At 34.4% G+C, this 14,571-nt stretch overlaps 1 protein-coding gene across 4 annotated transcripts in view; it reads left to right on the top strand.

Annotated features, from left to right (window-relative positions):
• Window positions 1-14,571, top strand: part of Vps50 (vacuolar protein sorting 50) — a 105,706-nt gene that overhangs the window by 52,965 nt on the left and 38,170 nt on the right. For all 4 annotated transcript variants that reach the window (XM_089088262.1, XM_089088235.1, XM_089088244.1 and 1 more), the window contains exons 9-12: window positions 864-1,047; window positions 7,552-7,741; window positions 10,050-10,208; window positions 10,579-10,812. In XM_089088262.1, coding sequence (XP_088944388.1) covers window positions 864-1,047; window positions 7,552-7,741; window positions 10,050-10,208; window positions 10,579-10,812 — 767 coding nt within the window. The remainder of the gene's footprint in view (window positions 1-863; window positions 1,048-7,551; window positions 7,742-10,049; window positions 10,209-10,578; window positions 10,813-14,571) is intronic.

The following is a 14,571-nucleotide window of genomic DNA, read 5'->3' as shown; positions in this document are numbered from 1 at the left end:
TAGTGTTAAATTAACATCATGAGAGGGGTCAACAGGGGCCTAGGGGATAATTTTCTGCAAGGAAGGCAAAAAAGGATTTAGTAAGTGATATGTTCAGAAGGTGAAACTGGGCATGAGGAGATATGGGGACTTCTGGAAAATTTCTAGTGTTAAATTATCATCATGAGAGGGGTCAACAGGAGCCTGGGGATAATTTTCTTCAAGGAAGGCAAAAGAGAAAGTCTAACTAGTGCTTTCATTAAAGTATTTTAGAGCGATACCGTCACAGACTTCAGTCACAGATTTTTAATTGATAACGGGTTTACCGATTCTTGCGATTATATGATAAAAGTCTTAGACTTTCAGGGTAAAGAGTTGCATACTTTCGGCAAAGAACTTAATTTGGTAATATTGGTGTAACATCCTTTTCTGATCTAGCTACAATAATAACAAAGAACAGTACCATTTCATTCTCTATTCGACACTCTTTCCAAGTATGATTTTCGCTGCCATAATAGGAGCATCCTAGCCCCCATTATAATGCTTTGGAGGTTTCCCGTGAATTTCCACCCGAAAATCACCTCCCCGCCTTGTGGAAAACTTCCCGTGGAATATTCCCCCTCTGGAAAGGTCCACGCCAACTTTGCAGTTAGAACTTTCACTCTTGAAATCCCAGACTTGAATAATTGGGCCGTATAATATTTTCATCAACATTGCTCTCTTTGGGGGGTTTTCCCTCCTTTTTCTAAAATCATGCCAATTTTCTAATCCTTGTGCTGTAATTGTTTCGCTCAATATTTACTAGTATTCTCACGTCCAAACATGGAGTGTAAGTACATACCAGGAATAACGAACCTTGTTTAGTAATTGACTTTCGTTTCTAGCCCCCGACGATGGAAATACCTCCAAAAGTATGGTTGATACTAGCTATACTGAACAGAAGTTGAATTATGGCAAGTCTCGTGTATGGCAAGATATTCAAACAAAACTGAGAGATTTTCTGCTGTCTGTAGATGTCTCTGCATTTCGTATTGAGGAGCTTCTTAGTATTCTGGACATCATTAGAAGGTTTTATTACTGTTATTTTAATAACAAAAACGGTTCAACCCTAGGATTTGTCGTTGCAATTAGGAAATATCTATTCATAGTATTTAGGTTTTTATTGTAATCAAAGTGGACTATTAGAATATAACTTGCATATTAAAAAAAAGAAAAAAAGGCAGGATCAGTTCTATTTGAGTATGCTCAACCTTTCACTTCTATTTTTCCCATTTCGTTAGCTTATTTAAGTTCAATTCAGAACTTATTCCAATTTAAAGTACTGTAAAGCTGATATTGGTTTTAAGTATTTTTTTTTAACCATATCATATACGCCAAGGTCATTTAACGTAAGCTTGGGGAGGGAAGGGGGGTAAGTATTTTTGTTAATTATTTTTGCTGAAGAAAAAAAACTGCATAAATAGATTTGAAATAGCAAAATAGCCATAAGTATAAATCACTATTCTTTTTTGTAAGCTAGAGGTGGGGGGGGGGGGGCATGCCCTTCTCTCCAATTAAGGCCAGTGCTAAGTGCTCTATGATTATTTTAAGTTGGATCGACTTAAATGCAGATTCAGGTCCATTAGCATATCATGCTTTCAAACTTTAGTTAAATTTTGAATTCTTTAAAATATGATCCATAGTTAAATTGAATTTTAATAAAAAAATTTAGTGTTGAATTGTCGAAGTAAACACCTAGCTGCTATAATTGTTAAGTCTTTTCAGGTAGGCCGACTATATTTATTAAGATAGGTGTTTTAATTAAGATAGGTTTTAGGTTCATTGTTTGTTTCAAAATGCAAACAAAAACATATTCAGTTCTAAATGTGCTTAAATACCACTAATATTGTAGTGCCGACTCTTATATTTAGGAATAACTATTTTATAAGCTTTGTTGGAAAAGCTGAAAAGTATTTAAAATACATTTTTAATGATTACGATACCTATTCTATAACGTAAACCAGTAGTGGCATTGATTTGATTCTTACACATACTAGCACCGCCAGACTACTCTGGTGGCGTAGAGATCTGTAATAGTGGGGGAAGCATAGCCAACCCCGCTAATATTGGCTGGCTATCCCTTCCCTACTATTGAAGATCTCATGTCCCCGAAATCTGACCCTAATAGTACATCTGTTGCCAGGTCAGCCACCAGTCCTACTTTTTCTATTTTTTTTTATATTGTTCCATCCGCGTCCACAATCCGCGTCCAGGGTTACATATGCAGTTTGACATTTAAGATTTTGTCCGTAACAGCTGCAACCTTATTTAACTAGTTGATATCTTTTTTTTTGATTAGATCAGTCTGGACGTATGTTTAGTCGCTACCTGAGTCAATCGCTATATCTACTACTTTTCCGTTTAATTTCCCCTCTTTTCTATATGGTCGTGCAAACATTTCATTATCTGCACTTTTAATCCATGCATTTCTCTTACCTGGTTGGCTCTTTTTCCAACTTTCCCTAGACTTGTCAAATTGCTCTTAGTCCAAGAGGGGTTTGATTTCCTTTTGGATTATCGCCTTTTGTTTTATAGTTATATTCGTAATTTTTATATGCGCGGTGGCAGTCTACGGCGTAATGTCCGCATTTATTATAGTTAAAATAGGTAACATCAAAATATTCCTCTTTTTGACTGTATTTTTTAAATTCTTTATTTGGACAATTTGTGGCATAGTCCCCAACGGAGTTGCAATGGTAGCATGTTGTTTCCGTTTGTCTCTGCCATGTATGGCTGACATTATTCCTATTTTCTGTGTACGGGTATTCGTTCCTACTACCACCTCCTAGCCTGTTTATTTTTGGGAATGATGCCTCCTTCCTAATTTCAGTGCCCCTATCCGCTAATTCCGTCATTTGTTCAATCGTTTGGTATCTCTTTTAAGTACAATCTCACATTTGGGTAGGTATTTTCTAGAATCTGTTCCATTGCTATCACTTCCGTAAGCTTTCCTTTTATCTCCTCTGTGTCATCTAAAGTTGTATAGTTCTCTAAGTATGGTCATTTTAAACATATATCTCTTAATTTGTATCCGTATTCCTTATATCTTTCATTGTATAACTTTCTTTCGCTTCTAAATATTCTTCAATAGTGCTCGGGAGAGAGTTGAAATTTTTTCAAAATGGCTTCTTTTAGTTTTTCTAAGTCTTTTGAGCAATATATTGGTAATGCAGTTTGTGCTTTGTGGTTAAGGCAGGGTCGATTTAATGTGACCCAGTTCTCTCAGCCATCCGTTTAGTTTCTGTGGTTTTTTCAAAATTGTGGAGGTACAAATGCATATCTTCATTTTGTTTCATCGCCTGGAGGTTTATTGTATGCATTAAATCTAATGTAGACGATCTTTGAGGCCCTCGGGAATTTCTCCCTGCAAGCATTTCCATCAGTTTCATCTACTACTACCGCTGCTAACAACAACTTACTGCAGCACCAAGCCACCTGAGTTCAAAACAGCTTTGCCCACTCCTCCTCCATCCCATTTTTTCAAAGCTTCCCTTTTGAATCCCCTTAAGAAGTTCCAGTTTCTTATAAATTCTTTCTTTTGACCTCTTTCCATCCCATTTGGGGATGACCTGCTCCTCGTTTGGTCCCTCACAGCCCTAGAAAACTGTCCCAAAAACCATAGAAAACGGGATAGAACCACATTTTTCGTACAGGTTACTGTTTTAACAGTCCTAGAAAACGCCTCACAGCCCTAGAAAACTGTCTAAACAGCCCTAGGAAACGGGATAGGACCACATTTTCGTACAGGTTACTGTTTTAAACAGCCCTAGAAAACGCCTCACAGTCCTAGGTAACTGTCTTAACAACCTCAGAAAACAGGATAGAACCACATTTTTCGGACAGGTTACTGTTTTAACAGTCCTAGAAAACGCCTCACAGCCCTAGAAAACTGTCTAAACAGCCCTAGGAAACGGGATAGGACCAATTTTTTCGTACAGGTTACTGTTTTAAACAACCCTAGAAAACGCCTCACAGCCCTAGGAAACTGTCTCAACAACCTCAGAAAACAGGATAGAACCACATTTGTCATACAGATTACTGTTTTAAACAGCCCTAGAAAACGCCTCACAGCCCTAGAAAACGGGATAGAAACACATTTTTCGTATAGATTGCTGTTTTAAACAGCCCTAGAAACCGCCTCACAGCCCTAGAAAGCTGTCTCATCAACCCTAGAAAACGGAATAGAACCACATTTTCCGGACAGGTTACAGTTTTAACAGCTCTAAAAAACTGGATGAACCACATTTCTCACCCAGATTGCTTTTTTTGTAATTACATTGCGTCAAACAGGTACCAAAAAACTGTGGACAATTCCTATGGAAAACATCTAACAACTCCTTCTACCGGATCCGAAGTGCCCACGTTTCAGAACCATACTGGACCACTGCCATCATTGTAGCGTCCAATATTCTAATCGTGGTTTGCAGAATTGTCTTTCTGTCAATCAAAATGACTCATCACTACTTATCTAACCTTAATTTTGTCATGGAGCCCATTACAGCAAATAGATTAAGAATATGACAATATACCCAATCCAGAAAATTACCCCCCCCTCCCCAATGTGGAAAAAACATAAATCCAAATATTTTCATCACATATATTATTATAATCGTTTCTTCGAGGGCTAAACAGTGGTGTCAAGAAGGGTGAGGTAGGGATTAGCTCCGCTACACTTTTTGCTCCACCCTTTAGATTTGGGTTAATACCCTATTCTTTATTTTATTGACAAATACCTTTTGGATACTTTCATTAACAATGGAAAAAAATTGACTCCCTCTGTATTTTGTAAAAATATATTTTGCGTGTAAAGATGTATTATTTTTGTTTCAAGTTGCAAATATAATATAAAATCTGCTTTTCAACAGAAATTCCAGTTAGATCCTCTTGAAAGCATGATCTTTCGTTTTACCGGCTTCAATTTTCTCCATTGAATCGGGGTTGGGGATTTTCTTATGTATCTGTTTCATACAACTCTACTGACCCACTTACATATGATCCGTATATTAATGCTAACGGTTCATACATTAGAGTTGTTCTTTTTGAAAATCTACAAACCTGAAAATCGTCTGAAATATTGAAGTCCTGAGCTTTCCGTGTTCCAAAGGATTCCGTATTCCGTCTTCAAAAAAGATTCCGTGTTTCTGTGTTTATTTTTAAAAGAACCAAAGGAAAAACGGAACAGATCGAATATTGGCATACAATTTTTATATATTCTGCTACATATGGAACTTGTTAAACATATTTAACATATTAAGGCTTTTGTTCCCTGCTTTTTTTGTTTCGTTGAAAGACTACACAATACTGAATTTAATGTTTGCTGGTCGTCGGAATCATGAATTCTCTGTATTTTATAAGGGGTTGCTAAAACGTCAGCCACATTTTTGTTCTTATTAAATAAAAAAAAGCAAGTTTCTTCAACTGAGAGTAAGAGCGACATTAAAACTTAAAAAGAACAGAAATTATTGAGTATATGAGGGGGTTTCCCCCACCTCAACACCTCGCTCTTCACGCTAAAGTTTCTTGACACTTCCAAAAAAATTACTAATTGTTCTAATTCCTGAATCAAATTGTTCCAACTCCTGAAACACAAGGATCGTTTAGACCCTTGTGTTTCAGGAGTCGTTTTTAAAGAACTGGGACAATATTTAAGCTTTATTGTAAATAGCAAGGTGTTGAGGAGGGGGCAACCCCTTCATATACCTAATAATTTCTGTTCGTTTTAAGTTTAAATGTTGCTCCTTACTTTCAGTTGAAAAAACTTCTTTCTTTTTTTTGTCAATTTCTCCTGAAAATTTCACCCCCTGGGAACTTCCCTCTCTATGGAAAATTCTCCCCATGAAAAATCCCCCTTGCAGGAAATTCGTCCTCCCCTTCCCACCCTAAATATGTATGCATACTTCCCAAATCAAATACTATGCGTAAACAATGGGCAAATTTTATAATTTAAAGACCTTTCTTAATTCACTTTTTTTATTTTATTTTTCATTTTGTTATTTTCTTTCCTCTCTGAGTTACATTTATAATTTAAAGAGCTGTCCCCAGGGGTTGCGGGGGGTCATGTTATCTTCAAATACATAGTTACTGGGGCTTTCAACTGTGCTAAACAAAATAGCTATCTCAAAATTTTGATCGGAAGATTTTGGAAAAAATTGGCGTGGAAGGGGACCTAGTTGCCCTCCAATTTTTTGGTAACTTAAAATGGGCCCTAGAACCTTTCATTTTCGTTAGGATGAGACCTCTCCCGACGTTCCTTCGACGATCTTTTTTCTGTCAAAAATTATAAAATTCCACATTTTTGCAGATACGAGCATGAAACTTCTACTGTAGAGTTCTTTAAAACACTGAATCTGATGGTGTGATTTTCTAGACTTCTAGGGGGTCTTCCCCCTTTTTTCGAAAGTCGGTTACTATTGAGCCGGGTCGCTCCTTACCTACGCTTCGTTACCACGAACCGTTTGATAAATTTAGTAGTTTAATGATATTGCTGTTTACTTGTTTAGTGTTATTTTCAAAATGGAAGCTTTCGCTGATATAATGACAATTTGAAAAGGTTTATGTTGGAATAGGAATGATATGATATATCTTTATCTACTCTTTTTAAACGAGTACTAATTTTTAATTTATTTACATGTTTATTTTTTCTCGAAAGCGACTCTATATTTCTTTTATCTATTTTTTTTAATTCTTACGAGTGACATCATAATTATTAGCACATTTCAAGAACATAAATTACATTATTTACGCCCCAGGAATGGTCGTATTGTTTTTAGTATCTATGACACATATAAAATTACACAAGATTGCAAACTGATTTGAAAAAAAAAAAAAAATACAGTTGAATAAAGAACTTGTTATTTTAGCGTCTCTAAAGGATAGAAGAAATTAATATTTAGTATCTATAACACGTACGAAATTACACAAAATTTCAAATGACTCTTTACAGCTAAAGAAATAGACATGGAACATGAAATAGCGACGAATCACATTAAATTGCAAACGGGAATGTGATTAAAAATTAAAGAATAATTAGATATTTCAGAGATTTGCGATTGAATCAGGAACGTGTCAAGCAGGAATCAAAAATTGAATTCGCGACCGAATTTTATTCAACTGAAATTGCTGATTTGCCACCCTGTTACTTGAAATTAAAGAATAAAACAATGGTTAAGCCAATTTTAGATATTTCACAGGGCATAGGCAATGGAACACATGATTTTGAACGAACATGAATAGCTAAAGTAAAATGCATCGCAAGTGAGACCTGCGCATTTTTTTTTGACATATTGACAGTTCCATAAAAAGGATCTAAATAGTTTAAAACTTCACGTGAAAATCAGTATTTTTTCCAGGGTGGTTATATTGAGTCTATTGGTGACGCCATGTCGTCAATTAGAGGCTCACATTGTCGGTGGTTAGAAGACAAGCGACAATGAAAATCGATATATTAGAAGCCTGCCGCGTAGTCATACTGGGGCCCGGTGGCGATACCGGTGACTGTGAAAACCGTGTAATCTACAAATGTTTGTTTTTCAGGTTAATTGAAGTTGGGAAAGAATTTTCTGGGAGTCGGTCAGAATCATTACAGGATTGCTTGCGACAACAGACAATTTCCTATTTTAAGAATTACCATTTTAGTAGATTTGATGAGCTAAAAGCTTTTCTTGACAACGAGTCTTGGGAGCCTTGCCCGGTGTCTGAATCATTCTCGTGTAAACGTCTGGCTGTAAGTATGTCCAACAGATTACTAAAAAACGTCTTTTCCGAAAAAATATATATAATACTACCCCTGACAGCTGGATATCCGAAACTATCTAGACCTAGAGTTAGTCTTAGACCTAGCCTTATATCTAGACTTAGCGAATCTTTGTGTGTCTCATTATAGTAAAAGTTCCATTAAGGTTGCGATGAATCATCATGAGTATTAGAGATTTCTTTTTCGCTACAATAAGAACGATTAAGAGGTATTTGTTTTTTATGACTAATATTTCTACAATTTGAAAACATACTTTTATTGTTAGCAGTTTGGCAAATATATGTACCAACAACCAATTGAGAAGTTGTCAGCTCCCGGGATTTGGAAATATCCAACAAACAACTGGGTTAGAAGCAGTATTTTATGATTTTATATTTTAACAATAAATTTTTTTTTTTTTTGTGCGTGTCAAAGAGTTCGGAAAATAAATGGCAACAGCCGAGTAAGTGGTTTGCAACTCTCCAGAGTTATAAAAACACCATTAACAACAAGGATGTTGCAGATTTTTTTTTCCCCAACTCTTGTTACTTTTTATTTGCTTTAATTTCAAAAGTGCTTAATGTTCCCGTTTTTTTTTCTTTGGTATCACTTACATCTTATGCCATCTATAAATGTCAGCAGGTGAAATATTAGTTGTAAACTAGATGTCCGCTATAAAATGGAAAAAAACGGAGAGTTACGTCTGCCTTGGGCTTTTACTTCTAGGGAAATTACTATTTTAGGGGAAAATCACATCTTTTAGGAATACTTAATTTTGAATCTATGGACTTAAGGGATCTGGGGTAAGGCAAGAATTTTTATGGATATTCAGGGAAAGTTTGAACGAAGCATGGAAAGTTCTCATAAACTGCATAAGCTCATTTGTCTTAAGAACTTTAAACGTTTTAATTTTTTTTTGAAATATTCTCTCGATAATATTCTGTTCAAAAATGTTGCATAACTGGCTTATGTTGCGAAGCATCAGTGACAAATTTTAAGAAAAAGTTAAATTCTGCAACATGAGATCTTTCTATATTCGGTAATTCTGGCAGCCTAGTATTCAGTTTATTTTTTAACAATGCCGTTGATTGGTGGAAACTGGTAGAATAGGAGCATGCAACCTATACAATTAAGAATGTTTTCATTCAACTAGTCACCATTTTTTACGTTGCAATTTGCAACGGGGACTATCCAAAAAGAGCAAGAACTGCATTATTAAAAAAAACTCATTTACCACATTCACTGATGATCTGAGTGAGGTCAGCTGTGACTGTGTTGCATGAGCTGTTTTTTCTACATAGGTTGCTTAATGCTCCATTTATGTATAGAAGACTATCCAATAGAGAAGACCGCTATCTGCTGCCAAAAGCTATTTAGGGCTTTGTTAGCAGCTGCTAAAAATGTATTGTACACATGTGTCATATTGATAACCATTTTAACTGAAAAGTGTTCCCTCCAGAAAACGGACTTAGAGTTGAGGTCACCGGCAACGACTGATGTCGCTGTTCTTTGATTAAGAGATGCCCAAGCTGTAGTCTTTTTCTTATTATTGTCTAAAGTAAAAAATAACAATTTGATGCTGCATTTGAGTTTTTTATGAATTCCCTAGAAATCTAGAATAATTTTTTTTTCTAGGGACAAAAATAGGTAGAAGTAAAGCCAAAACAGGAGAAATTTTAGGGAAAATCAACATTTAATTAAGCAAATCTGAAATTTAAAAATTGATTTCGATGGGAGGCTGATCAAAATTAATCTGCAATTGCCATTTATATAGATTTTTTTGTGTTTATTTAGCAAATTTCGTTTAATCAAAATTGAATTAAAATGAGTTAATGCTTCAAGTGTGGCTGATTTAGTTGTATTACCTTTCCTCAACATTATCATTGGTAGGCTATTAACAACTGTCATCATGATTTACATAGTCAAAGACAGATTTCCAAAATTTCTGAATAGAAAATTTTTCCAAAATGAAACGTGAAATCAAAAATTTGCCTGATTTTCTCTATTGTCTTATGCTGAGTCAGCATTTTCATCTTATATTTAGTTATTTATTTACCTGCTGTTTTGCCCGCCTTTAAAGATTCCTATGTTGACAATTTTATCGATTTTTCAGTGTTTGGTGAGAGAACTTGCCCTTAGAGTAAAATTCTAGCTAGGTAACGGAACAGCTTTGGACTGGTGAGAGGTGAATAGTCACCTCTTTGAATTTTGGTTCTAATTATCATATTATCTTTCATGTTTTATTGAGTAATATTGTTTTTTCCAACTTCTCTAAAAGTCTACAAAAATTTGTTTGTAGGAGTTCCAGTTTTTAGAAGACGTTTTTTACACTAGAACTGATTCAAGAGAAAATGATGATAATGGAATAAAAATCAGTTATTTTAAGGAGCACTCGGAAGAATACACCCCATTTGAAACACTGAATTCTCCTCAAGACTCTAGTTTCTATGACAAATGTGTGAGTTTCCGTTTTCTTTCCTTTTTATTTACTTATTTTTGCCACCCTTATCAACCGCTCTAAATAATTAATTCGTAACATTGAGAGAATTCTATATTCAGGTTTCTTTTAATAATGTATTTATTCATGAGTCTGTCATAAAAAGCATGGTTTTTATATATATATATATATATATATATATATATATATATATATATATATATATATATATAAATATATATATATATATATATATATTTATGTATGTATCTATGTTATATATAAATGAGTATCATACAAAAAAAATGAAAGAAAGTATGAATAAGTCTGTAACAAAGTGTTAGTCCTGTTCTCCTTTTTTTCTGATTTCTGTATCTCTATTTGAATTTAGGGATCAATAAAACAGGAAGACGGCCTTGATCATACAGAAGACAATCCCTTCTCTGTAAAGAAAGTTGTACTACCCACCCTTTCGAACACAGCACTTTCTTTGCTTCGACTTATTGGTCGGTATCTTCAGATGATGCGACTTCTTCAGCCAATTGCTTTCGATATTTGCATTTGCCTGAATCAGCTGATTGATTATTATTTGTATGCTGTTGCCAAGTTCTTTACATTTGAGGTGGTGAGTGAAACATGGTTTTTAATTCTTTTATAAATTTTTATATGTCAATTTGTTCTATTCTTAGCTCTCGTTTTCGTTCATGCCATAATTGAATGCAGTGCTAAATCCAAAGCCGTGGATAATTTTTCTCAACAGTTAAACTTGATAAATTACTTGTGCTATTAATTAATTAGGTATGTTATTTTCTAGCCCTCTCAAAATCACTTCTAGCCCTCTATTTAAGTTTTGTCCTCATTAAAAACTATCAGTCCTCTAAACAGTTTTAATTTGTGTATAATGCTTGTACATAGGACTTGTATAGTACTGTATTACTTTTTAAAGTTAAAAAAAAAGTTTTTTTCGACTGAAAATAAGGACTAACATTAAAACTTAAAACGAACGGAAGTGATTCCGTATATGAGGGGGGTTGGAAATCCCTAAATCCTTGATAACTTTAAAGTATTAAAGTTTTTTAAAAACTCTTCTCATTCAATTTCAACGGCCCTTGTATTTGAGCAGCCTTTGTTAAAGAATTCTGACAAAAAGTCAAACTTTGGCGTAAAGAGCGGGGTAAGGAAGGAGAAGTCCCCTCATATATGAAATAATTTCAGTTTGTTTTAAGTTTTAAAATTGCTCCTTAATTTTAGTTAAAAAAAACTTGTTTTGTTTTTTATTCAGTATCTAATCGTTTGTTCAAATCATACATAGAAATCTCCCCCTTCCGTGTTATTTTTTTTTTATAAATTTCCCCCTAGAAACTATCCCCCCAAAGAAAATTCTCCCCGTTGAAAATACCCCGTCGCAGAAAATTTCCCCCTCCAAAAAAAAAATGTATGTTTCCCAATAGCAAATACTAAATATAAACAATGGGCAAATTGCACAACTTACAGGGCTTTTCCCAGGGGCTGTGAGAGGTCGTGTGATCCGTAAAGACATAGTTATTGGACCTTTCAACTATGCTGAATCAAATCCTCTTTAAAAAAATTTATCAGTTTTCATTGGGGACAAAGTTGGTGCGGGATGAGGGCTAGTTGGCCTTCGATCTTTCTCGGTCATTTAAAAAAGGCACTAGAACTTTTGATTTCTGTTCGTACGAGCCCCCTCCCGATCTTCTAGGGCGATTAGTTTGATAAGAACATCTTTGGAAAAAAAAAACCGCACCTATGATCTTCATCTGGTAACAAATACCAAATTCTGCATTTTTGTAGATAGGAACTTGAAACACAATAAATTTCTCTGATACACTAAATTTGATGGTGTGATTTTCAGTAAGATCGCTTGACTTTTGGGGGGTAATTCCCCTTTTTCCGAAAATTCGGCAAATTTTCTCAGGCTCGCAAATTTCGATTAGTGTCTTTAAACTTCATAAGAATTTTATATATTTCGAATCAGCATAAAAAGTCAATTCTGCTGTTATATCAGTTGTCATCAAAGTTATTAAAGTTTAGGTTAATATTTGCCCAAGTCGCTCCTTACTTACAGTTCCTTACCACGAACTGTTTGAAATGCCTTTAGTACTATGTTTTTATCCGTTTTACACCCAATTCCATATTGGCTGGTGGTCTCATTGTTGAACCCTGATTGCTTTTCTTTTTTAATGAATTCGGAAAAGCCTTTCAGGCAAATAATTTGTCAAAGAAAGATAAATAGCCATATTAAAAAGTAAAATGAACATAAGTAAAGTAAGTCAATGATTCAAGCTAACAGAAATGATTATGAATTAATAAATAAATCCCAAAACAAACATTAAAAAAATAATTACGTCAATCATATTGAAAGGAAATGAAAAGGAAATGAAAGGAATAATCGCGTCAAACATATTGAAAGGAGATGAAAGGAATAATTGCGTCAGACATAAAGGCGACTGACGCTGCTTTGGGTAAACTGATGAATCCTAAAATGAACAGAGATTACAATTTGAATTCACATCAAATTTCAAACCAACAGAAATTGTTTCATTTTAGAGTAGGGTTACTCCCTCTAAATTCTCTGAAGGCCCACTTTCAGGCCCTCTAATACTGTTCCCCTTTTTAAAAAAAGATGTTCATAGCTCAGCCGACAATCCTTGAAAGTTTCAAGCCAATCGAAAAATATTTTTGGTTTCATGGGTGGTTTCGCCCCTCAAATTAAACATTTTTTTATGCATTAAGTTTTAATTGGAATGAAGACTTTCGATTTTAAATTTTTTGGTCCGAAAAAAAAGGTTTTTTCTGGTCCAATCTTTAGGCGACCCTATATTTTTTTCTTCTCTTTCTTGTAAATTGAGGGCTCCACGCCTTTAGGAACTACAAATCTTAAGTTTATAGTTAATAAAAAGAAATGAGCCCAGTATTGAAAAGAAACACCCCTTCGACGCCCACCCTTTATCCAAACACATCCAATCAAAATTTTGAGATAGCCATTTTGTTCAAAGTAGTTGAAAGGTCCAGAAATTATATCGTTGAGGATGACTCTTCCCCAACAACCCTCAGGCGAAGGGTTGTAAGTTATACCCTGTGGCCATATAAGTTTTTTATTGAAAGCTTTGTCGTAGAAACTTCAAAAGGGGCTCATTCGATTGGAAATTCCAAGGGCTACTGCCCTTTTTAAAAGTCGAAAGTGATTGCAGGTCAAATAACCCCCCTCTCACGCCAATCTTTTCCCCAAACACATCCAATCAAAATTTTTAGATAGCCATTTTGTTCAGCGTAGTTAAAAGTTTTAGAAATTATGTCTTTGAGGATGATAACCCCCTCAGAGCCCTCGGGGTAAGGGTTGTAAGTTATGCCCAGGGGGCATATAAGGTTTTTTATTGGTAGTGATGTAGAAACTTCAAAAGGGGCTCATTCGATTGGAAATTAGAAGGGCTTGTGCCCTTTTTAATAGTCGAAAGTGATTGGAGGATAACTAACACCCCTCTTACACCCACCATTTCCCCAAACCCATCCCAAAATGAATGTGCATTGTCAGTTTAATATACATATACTGATATTTAGTAATCAAAATGTTAATATTATTTGATTTATTGAAGTTATAAAATTAAAAACATTTATATTTTTTCAGTAAAGTGCAAATTATGTTCTGGTCTTGAGAAGGCATAGGGGTTTTGAGCCCTACTCATGTTAAATTCTGCTCGTTTTGAGTTTGACTCGGTTATGTATTGTAATTTCTGTCTGTTTTGGGTTTCATTTATTTATCGTTGCTGATTTGTGGTAGTTTCACGCTTGGTAGATTATTTGATTTTATTTTGCTCATTTTATGTTTAATTGAGTTCTTTACTTTTCTTTGAAAAACTTATTTTGTGGAAAAAGTTTTTTTAAATTAATTTTAATTAAGAACGAAGAGAAACTAGTTTTTTTTAAAAAAGATTCAAGTACGAGCAGAAATAAAGTCATATAAAAAGTGAAACTTAGCATAAACGGAAATAACTTTCAATGAATAAATGGCAAAATGAAGAGAAATTTCAATGGATGACCCAGTGAAACTTATGGAAATTGCCACAAATGTTATTATTGTGGTAAATGTTATTACATTTAATTTGTTAAATTTGTATATAAATGTTATTTTAACTTGTTTGATAGACTGAATGGAAGTGCATCGTCAGTTTAATATACATATACTAATATTTAGTAATCAAAATGTTAATATTATTTGATTTACTAAAGTTATAAAAGTAAAAACATATATATTTTTTCAGTTAAGTACAAATTATGTTCTAGCCTTGGGAAGGCATAGGGGTTTTGAGCCAAACTTATGTTAATTTCTGATCGTTTTGAGTTTGACTCGGTTATTTATTATAAT

This window comes from Artemia sp. Qi Xiang Cuo, chromosome 1, assembly GCF_049724085.1.
Source record: "Artemia sp. Qi Xiang Cuo chromosome 1, ASM4972408v1, whole genome shotgun sequence".
Lineage (NCBI taxonomy): Eukaryota > Metazoa > Arthropoda > Branchiopoda > Anostraca > Artemiidae > Artemia > Artemia sp. Qi Xiang Cuo.
This window is presented reverse-complemented; position numbering and strand designations above follow the sequence as displayed.